Source organism: Halichoerus grypus, chromosome 8, assembly GCF_964656455.1.
Source record: "Halichoerus grypus chromosome 8, mHalGry1.hap1.1, whole genome shotgun sequence".
Taxonomy (NCBI): Eukaryota; Metazoa; Chordata; class Mammalia; order Carnivora; family Phocidae; genus Halichoerus; species Halichoerus grypus.
This window is the reverse complement of record NC_135719.1, coordinates 63,863,287-63,885,574: the sequence shown is the minus strand read 5'-3', so window position 1 is coordinate 63,885,574 and position 22,288 is coordinate 63,863,287. Positions and strand designations below refer to the sequence as shown.

General features: G+C 40.2%; 1 protein-coding gene across 3 annotated transcripts in view; it reads right to left on the bottom strand.

The window, feature by feature from the left end:
- The window catches only part of FBN1 (fibrillin 1), a 225,317-nt gene that overhangs the window by 104,211 nt on the left and 98,818 nt on the right, over nt 1-22,288 (bottom strand). For all 3 annotated transcript variants that reach the window (XR_013450471.1, XM_036075961.2, XM_078079391.1), the window contains exons 6-9: nt 16,715-16,912; nt 13,173-13,298; nt 7,322-7,447; nt 1,491-1,649 (exon numbers count right to left, since the gene is read on the bottom strand). Coding sequence is in view for 2 of the 3 variants with exons in the window: in XM_036075961.2 (XP_035931854.1) it covers nt 1,491-1,649; nt 7,322-7,447; nt 13,173-13,298; nt 16,715-16,912 (609 nt within the window). In the remaining variant the exon portion in view is untranslated. The remainder of the gene's footprint in view (nt 1-1,490; nt 1,650-7,321; nt 7,448-13,172; nt 13,299-16,714; nt 16,913-22,288) is intronic.

Sequence of the window (22,288 nt, the reverse complement as noted above, 5' to 3'; positions counted from 1 at the left end):
GCAATAAACAGAAATTTTATAGTAACATCTGTGAGCAGGTGTAGAACCCAGGATAATGGGAAATTCACATTCTGTGATTAACACTCTGCAGTATCCCATTAACTCTGTGTTTATCCTTCCTCACCTTGATTCACTCTGCTACAGTTCTCGGAGTCAAATACACTGTTCAGGAATCAGATGAAGAAGCAGTTATAACCCCAGTTTTCACTTAGAACTGGTGGGAAAGTTGTCACTTAATAAATTGTTCACTCCACCTGAATGCCTCCTATGAGCCAGATTTTGCTAACTAACTACTGTGGAAGTGCTAAGAAAGCATAAGGAATATGGGACTATAAGAATGAATGAGACCTCCTAATGAGATTTATCAACTAGTAATAAAGAAATACATGAACACGCATTGGCACAAAGCAGAGTAGATGGGATTTGTGCCAAAGCAACAGTAAATACCTGGAGCACCGAGACAGAAGGCAGCATTTCCAGCTGTGGTTATCTCGGGACATCCAGGAATTAGGTCGTATCAGAAATCATGTTAGGATCCTTACTGAACAAGAGAGCATTTAACAAGCAAGGTGGCAGGGTTTAGGAAGTAGGGAGGAAGAACCCGAACTGAGGAGAAGTTTTAGGAAAAAAGAACAGTTGAGGTCAGAGATCCTCAGACTGGTTTTAAGGAAAGCTTGATCGTATAACTGAACTAGAAAAATAAAGCCACCATAAAGAAGAAGAATTAAAAGATGAACTGGGGTCAGATTTGAGGATGCTAGATGCTCTGCCAAGTAGTAAAATTTTATTTTCAAGAAATGGAGGGACTTGGACCACTAGATACCGCCTGAATTCATCCTGGGAAAATTTTTCCAGACATCTTTCCCTACCTTTTCCCCCGGCCATAATTTTTTTTAACTGAACTTCAGATGAATTATGCTTTGGGAAATGTATATGGTAGATGTGGATTTCATAGAGATGAGTTAGGAGGCCACTGCAATAGTCCAGACGAGAGAAAAGGAGCTTTATGTGAAAATGGAAGGAATCTGACAGATGTGAGAAGTAGTACAAAGAAAAAAAGTCAGTAAGAATTGGCACCAAGGAAGAGGAAAGGTGTCAGGCGTTAGGGAAGGAGAAAACATGTATGCAGCATAACTCACTGAGAGGCTCGGAGAGAAGTGAATTTGATTCAGTGGAGCTTTTGAGGACTCCTTGAGAGCCAAAAGAAATACATGAGAATAAGAGAGGACAAGCCCTCCTGAGAAGGTTGCTATTCAGTGGTGATAAGCAAGCTCAGTAAGAAGCAGTACCAGAAAACAGTATTATCTGTATGGACCTCTGTAGTTTCCCAAGTCACTGTCTGGGGAAATTTCCCTGGGAGTCATGTCTTTTATTTTCTGGAATCTTTTTCACTTACCTGGATTTCTACCAGATGTGCTTCACGCACATTGCCACTGGGCTTGTGAGGGGTGGGACTGGGAGACTTTGCAGACAACTGGAAGGGCTCTTACCGGTTGCTCTGATGGGACACATCTCAGGGGCGACCGTGACCCCCGGGGACCAGCATCGGCCAACATCACAGCAGCACTGCATTTTCGTCATGGACTGTGGCAGTTGGTTAGAACAGCGCCCATTTGCCAGAGCCGTGTAACAGTATCCCGGGCGAACATCTGAGAGAACAAAGAAACACACCCCCACACACATCACTGAGCTGGAACTCGTAACAACGCTCTCCTGCCCCAGCATCTCTGCGCTTCACATGTGGGCTCCGGCGGGACACACTGACACTCTCACCCACGGAAGGGAAGTGGCGTGCGCTGCTCAGGAACAATGCTAGGTCAGACCTCCCTTCGTCTCACACCTTTCGCCCCTGCGAGCTGGTGCACTTGGCTGAAGTCCCACATTCCATCCCCAAGGTGGGGACGAATGATTACAACCACATGTGCCATAGGAAAAGAGAGACTAAGAAAATCACTGGCAGTGACAGTTAATTAGTTAGAGAGACATGTCTCTATACTGAAGGGAGACTTTGTTGTCCTTGTTTCAAACCACTTAATTCGAGCCGCTTTAGGCAAATATTGATATAAATCTATTTTAAAACAACATTAAGTCTGCACTATAGTCTACATTTCTAAAAGATCTTTCTTACTTTTCAGACTATAAATGTGAGTCAGACTTGTGAGATTTTTTTTTAAAGGAGTGAGCCATTTTGCAGTCAGATCCAATGCTTGTGAATCAAGATTTCCTTTTGTCCTAGGGCCCTAGCAAGATTTTATAAGGCACTAATTATTTACAAGTTCAAAATGTACGTGATTCCAAGTTCTTAGTCCTATAGAATACAATGGCTCTTGAAGGCTTTTTTTTTTTTTTTTTTTTTTTTGGCAGAAAGGTATCTTCTCAAAGCAACAGGGGTAGACATCTTTCTATATACCACTTTTATTGGGTTACATCATGTCTGACAGTCATGACAACAATGACACGCTGAAGTATAAATCTAGGCTATCAAAAAAGAGCCTGTGACACAGTAGAAACCTAACTGCTTCATGGGCCTTTGAGAAAGCACTGTGAAATAGGGAATGCAGGTAGCTAAGTACAGAACACCTTGATCCCCCTGACATGTTGATGATGTACCTCTTTAAGGAAAGCATATCACTGCATAGCCCATACGCAATAAAGTAAAAAGTAAATAATATTTTAAATATGCTTGTTATTTGAAGAAATAGAAGTGGTAAATTCTTTTTTTTTAAGTAAAATATTTTTAAAATGAGTTTTTAAATTTTTTAATTTAATTTTTATTATGTTATGTTAATCACCATACATCATTAGTTTTTGATGTAGTGTTCCACGCTTCGTTGTTTTCGTATAACACCCAGTGCTCCATGCAGTATGTGCCCTCCTTAATACCCATCACCGAACCATGAGAGACTATGGACTCCGAGAAACAAAATAAGTGGTAAATTATTTTATAAAATGAAGAATTTTTTTACAGTTAAAACTTCATCCCTATGTTGCCTGTCTAAACACTAAACTTCGAGTTTGATCAGAGAAGGTCATACCTATGATTGTTTTCATCTACATCATTCTTAAGAACACGAAGCTCTCAGACCTTGAAGGTGGCAATAAATTAATAAAATAAAATGGAATTAAATAAAGGCTAACTTCGAAACATATAAATTATTAATATCCTGTGAAGAAGGCTACAAAAACCCAGACAAGCCATAAAATAAAACTATGGATCAGCTTTAAAGAAGACGAGATTATTTCTGAAAAATACTTAAAACCACTAGCAGGTATAAATGTGCTTTCTAGAGATCTTTTGGGGCCCCGTTCCTACACCTCCAAGTAGAGTACTAGTCTCAGCTCCAAGTAGAGTACTAGTCTCAGCAGAGAGGCCAAACAAGTTTCCTTCCAGCCTGGTCCAGGGTAAATGGCTGGAGAGAGGAGTGCTGACGAGACAGACTCTGTAAAGCCACTGGGGGTACCTTCCCCATGAAGAAGAAGGAGCCGCAGAACTTCCTACTTGCTACTTCCCATGGCTTTTTTTTTTTTTTTAAGATTTTTATTTATTTATTTGAGAGAGAGAGAATGAGAGAGAGCACATGAGAGGGGGGAGGGTCAGAGGGAGAAGCAGACTCCCCGCCGAGCAGGGAGCCCGATGCGGGACTCGATCCCGGGACTCCAGGATCATGACCTGAGCCGAAGGCAGTCGCTTAACCAACTGAGCCACCCAGGCGCCCCACTTTCCATGGCTTTAAAGCCACGAATAATTTATATCCTCAGTGATTAGTAAATGTTTGGGGCATGGAAAGCAAAGGCTGTTAAGAATGGGAAGAAATGTTCAAAACTGACTTATATCCCAGTTTCAAATGAATTTGGTGGTCAAAACTCAGTATAAATGCTTGACCAATATTTGTATATATAATTTTCAGTGTGGGCTATCTTTCGGAGCAAAACTGGGACCTACAGCTGCCAGTTGCAAACTCTTAATGGGCTAATGTCTATTATTTTGCACATTAACCATGATACTATTTTACTGCCCAGCTGGCTCACTTACATGTTAAATCAGTGGGTTAGAAAACTCTTGATCAAAATGGTGAATGTTGGGGCTAAAAACCTTCCCAGCCAAGTCTGGGCTGCGGGCAGGCTCTGATACGCAAACGGCACCCGCACCTCCAATACGCATTTTGCTGATTTCTCTTTTCACAGGAGAGCTTTGGTTAAAAATACACACACCGACACAACTTATAATTTTGAAGCAAACCTATGGGCTAATAAGTAAAGGAAGGGAAAATGTGTGAAAACCAGGAAACACTGGGAGGAATGGCCTCCTGGGCGCACCAGCCTGAAGTTTCCCACGTCATCAAGCAGCAGTGCCCAAGGAAGTGGGAAGGAAGCCATTGTGGTGCTGGATCACTTTGCAAAGAGGCTAAGGTGGAAGCTGAGGGGAAAGAATGTTAGGATTTGGAGGAGAGAAGTGGAGGTAAGATGAAGCGTAGACACCTTCTTCTATTTTGAATCTGCTGTGGCCAAGACATCCGGCAGAAAAGGATTAGGAAGCTTTCCTCCTTTTCCCCCTTCTGAATCACTTGGCCCCCCTTCCTTTCAGAACCCAGAGACCACATTATATCAAAAAATATATATTATGGATTAAACAGGTGTTTGCAGATCATCCTAGCCTATCAATAGGCCTCTCCTAACCAATCACTAACATTGTTGTGTCCAACCAGGAGTTAGGAGCTGTGAGGCCCAAACTAGGAACAGGATGTCGTCAGGATTCCTGGGAATTGATGAGACAGGACACACTAATGTGAAAAGACCACCCTACATAAGGTATTATTAAAGTGCCAAAGGAAGATTTAAAAATAAAGTAATACTTCAAGAGCTTATAAAACAAAGGGGATACTGGGGACAGGGAGGTCTGAGAGCCTCAGAATGTGGTGACCAAAGGTAACAGGTGGAATCTTGTGCTTAGAAGAAATGTATAAGGAGATACGACACACCCCTAGCTACAGGTTGGGTTTTCTATTGGTTAGATGGGCTAATTCCAAACAGCCAACTTACCAACAAATCCTAGATTCATTTATAAGTTGGAGACTATATGTATTTTCTTTTCACTAGGGATAATTTGGGGGGGTCTCTGTGGTTTGCCATGGCAGGAGATATTAGCCTTAGGGAAGGCAGAAATGTCACTTGGAGCATTTTATATAACAAGTTCCTAGCTATGGGTACAATAAAGTTCCAAAGAAGAAGAAACTGCACTGGCCTAGGTGTATGGTAAGAAAGAGTTTACTGTGTCCAGTGGTCATTTGGGAGGGAGCAATGAGAGGGTTTGGGACTGTGGGCTCAGGCCCAAGTTGGGATCCCAGCTCCTTCACTTCTTAACTGCTTAAACAATTGAACCAAATTACTTATCTGAGCTCTGTAAACCTCAGCTTCTTCCCATCTACAGTGTGGTTGTGAGCATGAAGTCAGATAATTTCCATAAAACACCTCACACCTAGAAGGTCACCCCTGAATCCTAGTCCCCCCCTCCTTTCTTTTTAAATAGCATGGATATATTTGGTAAAAGACTGATAAAAATGTAAACCATCTGATAGGTAAAGGTGTTTTAGTCATAATCCAGGGCTCTCTTTGAAGGTTAAAAAAAAAAAAATCTACCTATTATTTGGCCAGGAAAGAACTTCTGATCTATCTCTCTGCTAAGCATCATTACGGGATGTCAAGTGCAAATTGGGACAGTTTGGGGAGAAAAAAGAGCTCCATGAATAGCACTGGCCATTCTTTCCCTGTGGTGCCAGTATGTATGGAAGATCCTGGAAAATCCGGGAATCCAGGCATCACCGTTGTTTCTAAGGAAAAGTCCAGATATGCTTCCCTCCCTGGTTGTACTTATGCAAATGTCAACTTAAGAGACCGTCCTCAGCTTTTATTATATGTGACTAAGTACAAAGGAATTCAGAATTTCAAGTACAATTCAGTTTGGGTCTGAAACTCATGGCTTGTGGTGAGGCTGTGAAGCTGAGTGTCTTTGAAAATATGGGCCAGAAACAAACATCAAAAGACAGTGCTCATTTTTCTCTGAGGCCATGAGCCATAGGCTTCCCGAGCTTTGCCTGAATAATAAGGAAGTACTCATTTTGATATTCAACAAATACTTACTGAGTGTCTATGACATGCAAGGAATCATGCCGAGAACCATCAGGGATATAGGAGGATAGCAGTTATTTAGCCTTTAAAGGGAGCTTACAACTTAATTAGCGACATAAAAACATACAGACATAAAATTTCCCTAGGAGACCATTTACGAGAAGCATATCCTCAGGTAAGGGAGAAACTGCTTTCAGGTAGGCTGATCTGGGACATCTTCAAAGACAGAGAACCTGAGTAGAAGCATGAAAGGTGGCTTGAGCTGGGAAGAAGAGTATCCTGAGTGTTACCACAGGTATGATTCAAGGCAGGAAGGAATTAAAACAAATGACCTGGTTGAGGGTGAGAAGCAGGGACTGTGCTGATAAGTCAGCAAGGCTGAAAGAGGTCAGAGAGTGAAGGTCCTTAACTACTAGGCTGCACACTCTGGAACTTGAACTTTACTCTAGAGAACTGGACTTCGAAGGAAGTCTTAGCAATCGTTAAATCCAGCAGTTATCAAACCTATTCGTTTAAAACAAGAAAATCCCTTATTTAATGGATATTTTACACAGACGCTAACACACCACCAGGTAAAAGCAGAGTTGCCTGGAGTGTGCATGTGAGGGGCAGGGAGTGGGAGGCGAGGGTCCTTTCCCCCTCAGCCTCCCCCTTCTCACGGTTCCCCTCTCCCACCCCAGCAGCTCTGGAGACCTTTGCTGCACCTGAAGGATCCATGCGACACAGACTAAAAAGCCACTAATTTCCAAATCCTAATGGAAAACTACCAGAGGTTTTTGAGCATTTAATCAAAGCATTATTTTAGAAAGATAAATCTGACAAGATGGATTGTAGAGAAGCCAGGAAGCAGGGAGACCAATTAAGAGATTATTGCAAAATTTCAGACCTAAATTAACACAGGTCCCAGGAAATGACAGAAGGTTTGACACTTGCATAACTGCAAAGTTAATTTATAGACTGAGGATATCTGTATGGGCTCCTGGATCATCCCTCTTTCTGGGAGGTAAAAATCCTAATACAAGACCACAAGGTGCCTCTTTTCTTGAAGAGAGTGCTCAACTGTTTAATAAGATGTAAAGGTACATTTTATATCAAGTGAGAAATTATTAGTCCCCCTGAACAAAAGTGTTTTGAAAGATGTTTGTTATGGAACTGATTTACAGGAATCAGGCACGCTGTTTAGAATTAAACCTACCTACGCATCTGGTACCATCGGGAGAGGGGTAAAAACCAGGAGGACATTTGCAAAAATAACTGCTGACTGTGTTTGTACATTCGCCCCCATCACAGATTCCAGGAATGGTGCTGCATTCATCAATATCTGGAATATAAAGAAGAGTTTAGTATTCACATAACACAGTATAAAACTGTTCATCATCACAAGGTTCAGATATAACGTCAGTCAAACCGATCTCTACAGAACAAAAGCTGCATATAAAATAGTCAATTCAAAAAGTGAGTGCTTCTTCTCTCAACACAGGCTTACCCAAGGAACTTACAAACCTCAAGAGATTGGAGCAAGATAATAGAAACTTCCCCTGTAAAATCTAAAACTATGTACTGTTTTACCAAGTAACGATAGCATGCTTAGTTTAAAATTTTGTTTTCCCTGTTCTCTCCATGTTTTGCATTGAGTTAGGCTCCCTTTATGTTTACTCTATATTCTGCATGAGTTCCTGTGTTTCTTCTCAATCTGATTTTCCACAAGCAGATACTGAAATCCTATAGAGAAGAACATGTGGTCTGTGCTGACCAAGACTCGGCCATCGTGGTGTTCTCAGGGGTACCCATACGGCCATGATGATGGTTTTCTGTGGGCTCAGTGAGTGAATTGTGGGGGACACTGGGACCTCCACCCAGAACCCTCTCAAGGGAGGACTTGTTGACTTAGCATTAGGGGTACTATCAGTAGACAGCCTTTGGTTCTCAACTCCTTCCAGGTCTGCTCAAGCTGCAGAGAGCCACCTCACTTGGGACTATCTACACCCTTCTCATGAACCCACACCCAATGACTGATCGTGGAGGCGAGAGAATGGTCTGGTCATCTACCCCAGTGGGGACAACTCTGAAAACCACTCCAATTCCTGAATACCCTGTGAAGTCAGTGGAGGCCATAGTCAGGGTTAGCCCTGAGGCCTGAGAAACATTTCCTTCAAGGGGAACTTTTCAAGAACCAGCTTCAGACACTGACAGTTGTCAATAGATGTGGCACCAGTGAGGGGAGAAAAGAAATTGAGAACTTCCTGCTTAGGCTAAAAGTAAACTCAGAGCACAGGGTATCTGTATGACCTTGACTCCAAGAGGAGTAGGCTTTCTGCACTCACCTAGGAACAGGTGCATTTTGACCCAAGCCCCCTGGGAGTATTGCAATGGCCAGACTACATCGTTGGCACTCGGAAAGCCCTAAATTTTAAAAAGCAAAGAATATTTCTTCTCCAGTTTAAGTACTGCTCTTCACTTATAAAACAAAATAGAGTTCTAAGTGGACCAAATTCAAGGGTCTTCTGACTCAAGATCACCCTGTTAGTCAAAAAGGCAGCAGTGACATTGTTTACGTGCAGTTTAACCTTTTTAAAAGCAAAATCCTCATTCTTCTATGCTAGGCTAGAGGCTAAAGCAAACAATATTCCCCTGCTTATATTAGAGTCAATGCTAACATAAACAGCATTGTCATTGTGAAGTTGTATAATGGTAAAGATGTATATTCTATTCCGACAGATAGACATTTTACTGGAGTGGGTGAAAGTCAGGCTGAGAAACAGCCAAGGACGGAGCCTAAGGTTCTAGAACTAGCATTATATCAGAAGACACATTTTAAGACAGTTCTTTAGCATCAATCCTCCTGCACTGACCAGCCACACTCCTACTTAAAAACTAACAAGGTGCACCTGGGTGGCTCAGACAGTTAAGTGCTGGGCTCTTGATTTCGGCTCAGGTCATGATCTCAGGGTCCTGGGATCGAGCCCCTTGTCAGGCTCTGCACTGAGTGTGGAGCCTGCCTGAGATTCTCTCTCTCTTAACCTCTGTTCCTCCCCTAGCAGGCACACAGGCTGCCTCTCTCTAACAACAATAACAACAACAACAAAACCAAGTAAGTCCAGCCTAAGGGATTCAACAACCTCATTCAAGGATAGAAGAAGATGTATCCCTGGAACACAAAGGTATTAAGAAGAACATACCTTCCTCAAATTGTCCCTAAAGGTTAATGTCTGGGTCACTGAACTCCTATCAAAGAGCATATGAAGAAATAGTGTTTATTAAAAGAAATATTTTTCTACCTGTTAGTATAAATGACTGCTACCATCCTATAAGGTCACTTATATCAATAACCAAAGAGGTTATTTAAGTGACAAAATATACCAGAAAAAGTTATTTTAAAAACAGAATGAACTGGCAGGTCCAAGGAGACACTTTTCACATGTTGGCTAGGTCAGATTTGGCTCCTTTACTGAGATGATAGCAACAACAAGAATAATTAGAGCTGACAGGTATTGAGCACCAGGTATTGATTAAAGGTTTCATGTGTGTCAACCCATCTAATCCTCACAGTATACGTATGAGCACAGGACTGATTTCTAGAATTCTGGTGCCCAGGCATAGCTCTTGCGTTACACTGAGACCTTCTGAAAACCAGCATGAGTAAAACTCAAAGTAAGAGCAAAGAGGCTCAATTACAAAGTGATGTGAGACCCAAGTCTCCAAGTGCCAGGGGCTGGGCAGTGGGGAGAGGGGCAGCGATCCCACTAAGAGCCCCTAAGAGCAAGTAGCCATCAGATATATATGTCATCATTTTAGAAAGCGGAAGTCTTAAGGTTTTTGGCCATGTATTAGGGAGTGCACAGATTAAGAGCTACATTTTTGAAAAGTCCTTTGCATCATGCAGTGCTATTATAATTGCTAAAGGCTGGGCTGGCGATAATCTAAATCCCAAAATATTAGTGGTTAATTAGGAATCCAAGGGACTTCTTCCAGAAATAAAACTTAATCCTTTAATGACACTTTTTATTTCTTAATTTCCTCCCACAGTAACCTATGCAAATATGGCCTTGGTTTCCGAAAAGAAAAGCCTCATGTGTTCTTTCAGTGTGCACACTCGAGAGTCATTGGAAAAACCAACAATGAAGGTGGGCATGAACTCTGTTTCCCTTTTTCTCAAATCATAGCTATAAATCTTAATCTTTTCTTCTTAAATTTATGAAAATGTAGTAATTGTTATTTAACCACTTCAGCTTGTTAATTTACATTTCAAATGAATCTAAATTGCATGCATTGATATAAAACTTGGTCCGTGACTTTTTTAAGTTTCAGGGAAAGGGGATATTTTAAGAAAGGAGAATTCTGCAAAAGGAAGATCTCACAAAAAAACTGCTCTTACCATCACTGAGGGAGTGAAGGTTAGCATCCTGTAAATTTGCTAAAGCCAATTTTTGATTGAATTGGTTTTTTAAATAAATTACTGTGGGCTTCCAGGTATCCAGTCCCTTCCTTTCCAAGTCAAGAGGAAGATGCATTCCAAAAAGCCACTCAAAGTAATGGCAAAGGTGCCAGAATGATTTTCACAAAGTCACAGAATCCCACTGTGGCCTGCCCATCTTCCTAGAGCACACAGAATTTCTCTTCATCCTTTCAGTGGTGTGGGCTAGATTTTCTGGAATTCCTTCTATTGACCATCCTATCAATCATCCTATGCCCAGAGTTACGACTTTCCCATAATGAGGCATGGAGCTGGAGAAAAGCAAGGGAGTGCTGAAGGAGGAGACTCAGCTTACCAAGCATTCTTGGAGGACTTTCTGATTACTCTCCTACCCCAGTAAGACAGGGCAACAATGCCCAAACCAGCTTCCAGACCAGAGTACATGTAGTACTAACGGGACATTCTCTTCCAGTCTCAATTTTGCATTAAAAAAAATAAAAAGGGAGGGGAAAAAAACCCATCATCTGAATTTAATGTAACCGTAGATGGCTAAGGAAAAAAAAAAAGGTCTAGCCAAAAGTATGCTGTTTTTATCTTGCTACTGATTTCAATATGTAGCCGGAAAAAAAAATATTTGTGAAAAAGGATTAAGTAATTCTCAGACTAAATTTTTTGTCCATTGGACACACCACCATAATAGGCTTCTTAGCATTAACAGGAGGATTTTGAATGAGTTTTCTTTCAGTCTGAGTATTAAATCTGTGCATCTTCTGTCTTGTTCACAACCACACAAGGTGATCCATCCTGACCCACGTTAACTGACAGGTCTGAGGGAAAGGCAAGGGACACAGGAAAACAATTTTGCTCCAAGCTGGAAGCTACTGAATTCCAGAAAACAATGAAGACTGGACAAACCATATGAACCACACTGCCCTAAATCTTAAAGCTGACTATATCTAAGCTGAATATATCAAGCTGAGAAAGCCTGAAAATATAAGATGTAACCCACTGCTGATGTGGATTTTGCATGCTATTATAAACCTAACAGCTTATGAATGGCATAAAAGACACATAAAGGGTACCTGAAAATCTATACTATATTTCAAAATTTTCAAAATATTAGCAAATATAATTAAACATTAATATTAGAGGTTATGGCTTATATCCAGGAAAGAAGATGATATAATATGGTACAACAAGTACCAGAGTGTGAATCAAAAGAAGTAAATTTTGCACTATCTAAATGACTTCAAACAGGGCACTTAACATAGCCAGTTCCTTAATTTATAACGTGAAAGGGTGCAAATAGGGTAAGTTCTTTACCCCATTCAGCATCAACATTCTCTGCTTCTAACTTAGATCTACAATATAACTCCTAGAATACATCGGGCGGTAAGAGTCAAATTTATTGTTCTTTGAAACTTAAAATGTTTTTAAGAAGTCCCCCTTCCTCAGAACCTGAGTATTTTTCACAGTTACCTCAACTGTATATAGCATGTGCAAGAATATATCACTATAAATTCTATGATGATTAATAACTTAAAAACAACTCTCACCCATAAAGATAATTCTAGCAGAGTCAAATTTCAGATTATTCAGTTTCAGAGCAAGGAGATATTAAACTTCTGTGTAATTTATGAACCGCACCTCAAATCTGATGCTGTCTTTCCCATGTATGATATATTGTGGCTATCTACAAAGAAGATTAACGACCCAGACCCAATCCCAGACAAATGACCTAGAACAAACTATTCCTCATTGCTGGGGTTTAGGAGTTGACACAACAGCAGTACCTGCATCGAAATGAAACTTTATATCACACCAGGTAGAGCTGAAAATGAAGGAAGAAATTTGCTCCACTGAGTTTGATGAGAACCGTACCTTGTTACATTATGGACCAGTACCCTGTTACATTACTGTCAGACATTATATGGCCCTCAGCAAAGAAAAGAGAGTCTGATGCTGCCTACTTATTTCCCTCTCAGGGAAAAAGCATTTATTATGACCTTGGATGCCAGCTCTTTTTGGCAAGTAGCAGTAGTGGTGAATGTGAACACATTCTCTCTATACACATTTTCAGGAGCTCAACCTATAAACTAAATGAAAATATATAAATTTACCTCCAGTTATTTTTCTGTTTGATTAACATTAAAAGGCTTCCATTTGATAGGCAGAAAAGAAAATACTAAACTTGTACTAGGAGCATAAATATAAGAGTTAATCTCTCAAAAAAAAAAATCAAACATACATTTTAACTAGAAAAACATTAGAAGATATGTCTTTCTGGATGATATGTAATGATTAAATTTAAATTCATGTCTCTAGAACTATGCAAAAACATGTGTCTTGAACATTTTAACCCAAATATTGGTTCAAAAATATTTCATGTTTTAATATTTAATTTGATTCAGATGGATCTCTTATTTTGGGTCTATAAAAGTGGAAAAAGCTGCAGGGTTTTTCTGGTTCAATAGCACAAAGGCATATTATTTCTGGTAAGAATATTATATTTACACATTCACAGGAATGACAAAGACAGAAGGATTCTGGAACAATTTACAATAAAGCTTGTCACTGATTTGGGTTTTGCCTGCCCCTCCACCCCTTAACTGCCAAGCATGATATTTCTTACCTTCACATTTTTGTGATGCTTCATTAAATTTGTGTCCAGCAGGGCATTTGCACTCAAAAGACCCAACAGTATTAATGCAATTTCCTCCCTGACAGAGCCCAGGGATGGCCTGGCATTCATCCACATCTGTCAGATTTTAGGAGAGAGAGAGAGGAGAGGGAGAGATCCATATAAGTCATTGCAGAAGAAAATGTGATAGTTTATCTACAATTATATTACCATATTTATGTCAGTGAGTTATTCGTCCATCACAATATTTGGAATATGATGAGAGAAACTATTTCTCACAATTACTTTATGTAAAATAAATTACTTGAGTAACAAAACCTGGTCAATAATGTCTTATAAGAAGTCACAAATATTGTTAATTTTCCCACCTTCCATCTTCCCTGGGTAAGGGGGAACATTTATACTGATTTTTGTGGGTTTTATTATGCATGCTGCAAATTACAGGGATACAATGATTAAAAGACTGACAGTAATAACTAGAGTTATTCAAAAAAGCCTTAGGATCAAAATGCAACCCATTTCTATAATAAAACTGTCTCTAAGACTTATATTGAATGATTCAGTTAAAACAGAATTTACTTAAGATCACTCGGCCTACATGAGACAGTGAATGTTTTTATGCAAATGAAATGGGAAATGTTCACCCCCCATCCTGTAGAATTGGCTTGTGCAGTCAAAACTAAATAACCCAGGAAACTGGACTGAGAACTGAGAGACACCCCAGATGAATGCGCCGTCTCAGCTGCAGACTCACCTTGCTGGCAGAGCAGCCAGCAGAGGGAACCTTTTTAAAGGTAAGTCAGAGTGTGTCCTTCCCAGCTCAAAACTCAAGCCCATATCTTAGCAGATTCTATCTGCCCCCTCTACTCTCTGACCTCATCTTCTGGCGTCCTCCCTCTCTCACTCCTCTCCTTTCACACTGGCTTCCTTGCCATTCCTTAAATATACCAAGGATGCAACTGCCTCGGGGTTTTGTAGCAGTGACCCCTCTGCCTGGATTATTCTCCCTCCACAGAGCTGCATAAAGGTTCCTGTTGCCCCGTCCGTCAGGTCTCTGTTCCACTCTGGCAGTGGACCCTTCCCTGGCCAATCTAATAGCAACAGCCAGCCCCCTGTCCTTCACCACCCTTCTTTGCTTCTTTTTTTCCATAGGCTGAATCACCAGCCAACCTGATAAATACTGGTTTGCTTTGTTTTGTTTCATAAATCCATTGTCTTTAATGCAAATTTCAGAGGGCAGGTTCTTTGTTTTGTTCACAGCTGTATCCCTGGCACCTAATAACTATGGTCCTACGTGTAGCCCCAAATAGGAACCTCCTAGGAACAAAAGTAATCATTCCAGGCTCATTATGTTCAGTTAGAAAGATTGTAAAAAATACATCATGTACATTCTTTCCATCTCTTCATATATAACACACAAAGGTCTAGTTTAATAAAGGAACCCCCGGGGTGGCAGTCTAAATTTTCTCTCACTCTGGATATTCTTTTTGAAATCTGGAAACCTAGTATACTCTCTTGTTTTACTCTTCATTGTATGAAGCAAGAGGATGATCACCAATTTTAAGATCTCTAATAACCTGTGCTCTTGAGAAAAGTCGGCATGAGGGAAAGGATACTAAAGGAGCAACAATTTATTTTGCTATAAAAGTGTCGCTGTTTTAAATGGAATGTCTTGGCCCACAAATGAATAGCTATATGTGAAGTATAATTAGATTATGTTTTACAGCTGATCTCAATTTTGTCTTAGACCAGAAGTTTCCATTCTCTTGATATGCCGAATAAGTTATTAAAATGTTATTTGAAATTGATGGTACATATAAACAAAACTTGATAGTCATGTTGGTCATAATTTTTGGCCAAGAGGTAATATATATGAAGGCACTTCTCTGCTGGCCATACCTTCCAAGACTGAAGACAGAAGAAGCTCCTTTATGAACCCATTTGCCCACAGCCCCTCACATCTGGCCCAAGGTCTGAAAACGCCAGCAAAGAGACAGAGCCCCAAGACGAAAGCAGAATCCCTCGGGCGGGGGGGCAGGGGTGGGAACCACACACACACAACCAAACATGATGAATTGCATTCTCAAAGTGGCAATATGACTGCCATTTTGATTTTGTGGGTTTCACAAAATTTCTGATAGAAATCTTTTCATTTTTTTTCTTGGATGTCTAATAGCAGAGTCAGGAAGGGACAGAAAGAAAATGCTGGACAAGTCCAGACCATAGGAAATGCATAGTAAATCCACAGAGGAGTCGCTCTTCCCTCTCTCTCTTCATTCTCTGTCCCCCAATTCTCTTAGTGCCTCAACCTCTGACAAGGACTCATGGACACCATATCTGGCTTTCTGGTCTCTGTCGGTGTATTCATGGGTAGTGGCTGGCTTCAGAACACCAAGACCAAGAATTTCTTCAAAACTCACTGGGACTTTCTAAGGATGAGAAAAAATAAAGAAGGTACCTAAAAGAGGGGGAACTAAACTTACTTTTTATTTTATAAAATCACACACTAGACCCCTCTGTAATTCCTTTGTTTCAAAGTGGCTTCTTGCTGCTCCTGACACTCAGAAGGACAAGTTGAAGGGCACATAAAGGAGCTGTATGTTATACACAGCAGTCGGGAGCCAGGACCAACAGTGCTTATCACAAGTGGAATTTGTGGAAGTATAATTGAATGGAGACCCACAGACCTGTGGGATTAAGCTCAAGTTCTGTTTTACTGCATATTAGCCTTAGAATTAACATACAGAACAAAACTAGTATCTGCTTGCCTCAGAAATGCATACCCTGAATTTTCTGAAAATATTGCAACTTGCTGAAAAAGCCCTGAAGATGTCTAAAGGAAACAGATACAGCCTGGGAGTTTTCAATCCCATCAGTTTAGTGCTGAACTGCCTCCGTTCACTTCCTCCTGTTTCCTGCCAGACATCCAGACAATAAAAGAATTTGTACAGCTGGAAGAACAGGAGTGAAAGCCAAAAACAGAGTAAGGGCTTCTATGGGAGGCAGGAGAAGAAGCGAGCAGGCGACATCTGGGGATATTTAAAACTGTGAAACAAATCTTAATTTATTTCTGACTTGTAAAAAAAAAAAAAGCATAATGTAGCATGTAGAATGGAGAGAGGAACAACTTTCTTGAGGTCAACTAAGTACAACCCATGAGACAGAGGAACTCCAACAGTATCAAATGAAGGAAAAAAACCTGGGAAAAACAGACTACCTTGTGCACAAATTTTGCTTAGTGTTTATACACAGCATTGCTACGATGCACAGCATTGCTGCAAAGAGAATCCTACCACCCCCTAGAAACACCTCTGTGAGGGAAGGGGGAGCTGCGGGCAAGGAAAACTCCAGGGAGATGAGAGGCTCTCTCTTGAGCCACGCTCCTAATGCCTAAGTTGGATATCATGCCGTCAGCGAAATCGTGAAGCTATGTCTCTGACGCCGCTTTTCCATTCTCTCCAACTTCACTGCAGAATGGCTCTCCAGAGCAAATAAGATGAATCCATTAATAACTCCATCGGCCAGAGGTTTACCTTGACAGGCTCCCGTTCGGATATTTGGAATGAAGCCCCGGCGACAGGGGTGGGGCTGGGCAGGGCACATCTCACAGGGGTGGCCCCAGGCTCGGCCGACCGTGGCACAGCAGAGTGTTTTTGTGCAGACAATCCCGCTGAGCTGTCCCTGGCACATCTGGTTGCTGACCACAGTAAAACATGGGCCTGTCCTGTAATCTGAAAATAAAGAAGGAGAATTCCATGAAGGTCCAGAAAAGCAGGAACCATTAGGCAGAGGAACAGCTGTGCCCCATCTTGCTTGACTCCAAATTGGGAAAGAGTGTTCAGGGATAGAACTGTACATCGGTGACTCCGTGTGAAGCCTTGGGCAGACCATTCTACCGCTCACTTCCATGTTCCTCACCTAGGACACGGGGATAAAAACACCAGTTTCTACCCACTGTGGAGACACTGTTGTAAGGATCAAACACTTTACAACTGTGATGTCCTATACATACATAGCATTATGATATTAATATACATTCATTCACTCAAAAAAATGTATCAGTGCCTACTATGAATCGGCCCCTGTGCTTGATATAGATGTTTAAATGATTAAAATAGATCAAATCCCTGCCCTTATGGAGCTTACAGTCTATTATTATTCAGGCTGGAGAAAGCAAAAAATTTCAAAATTTGCAATGAGGCAAGTCATGGCACCTTCTTCCTGGGAGTTCCTTGAACAGAAGAAATGGGTTACTCATTTCTTTTGGATTGGGTCCATCTTATTTCAAATACAAAAAACAAGCAAGCAAACAAATAAGTAAGCATTTTAAAATATTTACCCATGCAAAGACATTAGGTATTTAAGATAAAGAGTAAGGATATTGGTCTGAAATCATTGTAACCCTTGGGCAAAAGTCCATCTTCAAGTAGACAGTGATAAGCGAAGGCCACAGGAGAATTTCCAAGTACTCTCACTAGATACAAAAATCTGCCTCCGTTTTTGTTCTGTTCTGTTTTGTTTTGCTAAAAGGAGAAAGTCAATCTGGATTCAGCAGCCAAAAAACAAGAAAGATTAACATGTAGTGAGCACAGAGGACCAAAGTCAGACTGTCCTCAGTCTCCCTATGAGAGAAATTGAGACCATAATATCCCTTTCTGTTCTACAGTGACCTTGACAGATAAGGGAGGCTGAGTTGTGGCAAGACCCATGGGCTTCTACCCACTACCCAAAACTGCATGCTCCCCTATGTCATTTTCAGAAGTGCATAGTGTTTCCTGTGAGCCCAGGGATGCAGTAGATAAATAATAAATAACTCCAGTAAGTTCCTTTCACCATTGAATTCTACAGTTTATGAAAATCACTGTGTGTGCTGATAAAACCTCTGGGTTAGGTTTTCACTTTTCTTTTCTTCTTTCTTTCTCTAGGTAGGTAGGCATGCCTCTGTTCTGTGTATTCTCTCCTGCTTTCTCTGTTGCAGTTATGACCCCAGCGACTCCCTATCACTAAATGTTCTTCCTCACTCTCCCTTCTATCTGGCTGGAATGAGCCATCTGTGCTCAATGGCACTGTCCTAATGCCCATGCTGCCCTAATGTCCATGTGGAAAGATGAGCCTTCCGAGGAGTTCCTAAAACAAAACATCACCCAGTCAAGTTCAGCAAGAGGACTACGCCCAAATTATGGTAGCACTTGAGAGATGGACAGGATGGACAAAAAGTCAAGTCCCCATCTCCACATCGCCCTTTCCATGCAAGTGCTTGCCAAAGTGTGCTATGTGTATTGCTGATGGGATGCAAGATGGCTTTAAATTGTGAGGTTTTAATAGTCATTTATCAATTCTAATTTGTATTATTAAAAAGTATAACCTTAACAGACTCGTGATTTCACATATATGTTTGCTATGATGAGGATGAATTTTAAAAGTTTAATTCAATTTAAAGAAAAATATTAAGTAAACTCTAGTACAGGATACACAAACAGGCCAAAAATTTGTTTAGATTGTACGTAAACACCACCAGTGTTACCATTCAAAAAGACTAACCTCACACCTTTCTTCCCCTCAAGTCTCTAATGTTCTGGCCCCACCCATCTTTCCAGCCTCATCTTGTCGCTTCCTCAGTTTAGTGTCTTTTTACTTTGTTCATGCATTTTTTTTTTTTACCCTACTGATTATTTTTCAGTTTTATATAGCCAAATTCTAGGTATATTTTAATATTTAATATTTTTCATAGTATGCCAGATCTATTCAAAATCCGCTATCTTCTTCCATAGAATTGAATTCGAACAAGAATACAAAAATTAAATGCTGCTGAATAAGATCTCTGCCCTCATTTCATTCTGTCAATAAAGAAAAATGACAGCACCATGACAGTTCACAGCAAAAGTGCTGTTAAAGGCAGTAAACACATGGACAAAGTCAAAGGCTGCAATCGTTCATTATTTGGCTCAATTCTTCCAAATATTACCTGTAGGCATTTAATAAATACTTCTCTAACATATGGCATTTCTTTTCTATTTTAACACTTTGTTGTATATTTTTGAAATTTGAAAATAAAAAATTATTTCAGACAATTAGGAAAAGGTAGCAACATAAGCAAGAAAATAAAAATCACATGTAATTGCAGCTAAAGAAATCTTTGATACATATTGGTTATATTATCTTAACCTAATTTTACACGTGTTTTTTTCTTCCTCACGAAATAGGAACCATATTAAATCTGTAATTTTGAATCTTAACATTGCCAAAAGCATTTTCCCATGTAACTACTATTCCAAAATATGATTTTAATTGCTACATTAATGGATGTACATGATGGATAATTTTCCATCAAGTTATAACAATTTATTCAATAATTTTCTTACTGTGTATCATTTAAATTGCTTACAATCCTTCATTATTACATATAGCGTTCACCATACATTACTGATGAACTCCTTGAGGATGAAAAATGTTTAGTCTCATGCAACTGCCACCAAGATTTTTATAACTACATATGCATATTTTACTTCTGAGACTAGAAAGATCACAGCAACATAATCTTTTATTTAAAAAATAAATAAAACCTTCTATGTTAGGTAACAAGGAAAGAAATTTAAGTTTGTTTCTTCTCTTAATTTACGGAGATAAGTACAAATGCTTGAATCATACAGATTCATGGTGGCATGACATTTTCAATCCTTAAAAAACATAATGGAACATGAATTTGAATTTACAATCCTCTCTTTGACACTGCTTGGATTTGGTTTTGCTGCTCACTTTGTCAAGATAACCTACAGAAAATATCTTATAGATGAGGATCGCAAAGATTCAGGGGTGCAAACGCGTGTTTTGAGATTGACACCAGCAAAATCAAGGCACACTACAAAATACTAAGACACTCTGATTCAGTCCCGCCTGATACTGCCTCATGACTTCAGACATGAATTCCTCATTGGAAGACCCTCATAAAAAGAAAATAATCCTTAGACTTTCCCAGGGTCAACAACTTCTTACTCTCATTTCAATATGAAACGCATGGAATAGAAATGGCAACTGTTAATTCTGACAATTTTCATTAGGCATCTCTAGAGCGCACAGGGACCCATCTTTATTAAATATACTGGATATCTGGCAAATAGTTGGAGTATGTATAACAGAATCTATAGACTTGACACATTTCTACACTAAATACTTAACATTATGGACAAAGAACCAAACCATTTGACAGTGCAGATTAGTAAGTGGACATAAAATGTATCTGTAGGACACATTTTCAATAAAAATTGCTGAGTGCTGAGGGAGAGGCATAATCTGGATGAAATAGAATTGGATCTAAAAATTTCTTGGAAGGTAAATGCTCTATTAACGTGGTTTTCAAATGTCATTCTGATTTGGCAGCATGTGCTTTCTGTCTTGTGTTTCATTTAGATTGCCAAAGTTATGCTGTTTTTTGTCCAATACTTGAACCACAGAAAAAAAATCTGCCCACACTCCTAGTTCCTTACTAATAATCCAATTATTTACAATTATTCCCATAGCACTTATGTGATACTAGGCTAAATTTGCATATTCTTTTTTTTTTTTTTTTTTTTTTCAGATAGTCCCAGCACGAGACATGGAATGTGCCTAATTCAATGCTTGGGTAATGTCTGACTCACTCCCTCGATGTAAATCATTACTCCTAATTCAACTAAAATATAGTATTAAAAACACTTTCTGTTTGCAAACTGCTCCACAATCACCTCCTTATAAGACCTCCATGAACTAGGGCAAGAGGCCAAGCCTTTCCCAAATTAAAATGCAATTTTAATTGTTCTTAACTGGCTTACTTTAGTGTGGCTTGTTCATGGGAAATTTGGGGTCTACATGTTCCCATTCTGACTGGTGAGGGGCTCCAGGACTGTTCCACAGTCCCCATAGATTTAGCCTCAAGACAGGATCTAACCAACGTGTATGTGTAGCTTCGGATCCTCGGTCCCTTCCCAGATCTGCAGCTCAGAATGCTGTGACCCACAGTGTTACTTCACTTTCATTTGTAATCAGACTTCACCCTGAAGCAAATGCATCATGCACAGAGAAAGAATATTCTGTGGTACAATGAAATCTTGTCACTCCTGCCCAGTCCCTAAACCACAAACTGCAGAGAAGGCACAAGGATATAATTTGGGGCAGTAGGCTCCAATTATTTTAAATCCTTCTTTTCATAAAAATAACAAAAAAAAGAATGAGATATCAATTTATCCATGACAGGGTCACAGCATGCTTCTTCCTTTCAGGTAGGTTGGCCTGGGACGCATTAGACTCCTAACGTGTGGAATTTCAATACAACCTCCTGAGGGAAGAGTTCAGAGAACTTTTAGTCTGAGGAAAATTAAAGCAAAGAAGTTCCATGATCATAATTAGTCTCATAACTGCTGCCATTTCTTCTCACTCCAATTATTCTTAACCTCAGGACATAACCAAATCACCTGGGGAAGTTTTGCAAAATGCTAATGCCTGGGCCTCACCCCTGTCCTCCCACAGCCCCTCTCCCTCTCTCCCCCACTCCCATCCCCTGGAATCCAATTCAGTAGATGTGGCATGGGGCCTGGGCGTCTGTCTTTTGCAAAAGCCTCCCAAAGTGATTTTGCCCTCTAGGGCTCTAAGTTCAATCTCTCTCTCTTAACTTTATTGAAAAGTGCTTATGTTCCATTATTAATTGGTGGTGTCTGCAAGATAGCTGGCTGCTTACCTGAAGCTCTAACCTTAGAAATGTGAGAAAGCCCATGAACTAGGATTGCAGCTGCTCAATATAATCCAATTCCATAGTATTCATTTCCATAGTGTTGACTGATTATGAGGCACTTTACTATGTTCTTTATTAATTATACTAACCACAAGCTCACCTAAAACAGCAAATTAAAATTTAAGAAGGCTAACCACCCACTGCTCCACTGTCCTAATAGTACTGAATTCACATTTCTAAGCTCTCCCCTCCCAGTGTTACAAAGTGCATCTACTTACATGGTATCACTCCACTACCAGGAACTCCCACTTCCAACTGCTCTGCCCAGTGTTAGATGTGGTACCTGAGTGAAAAGCCGGGGGGATTCTCCACCCAGGTTCCAAACCCATTGATCAAAGTTAGC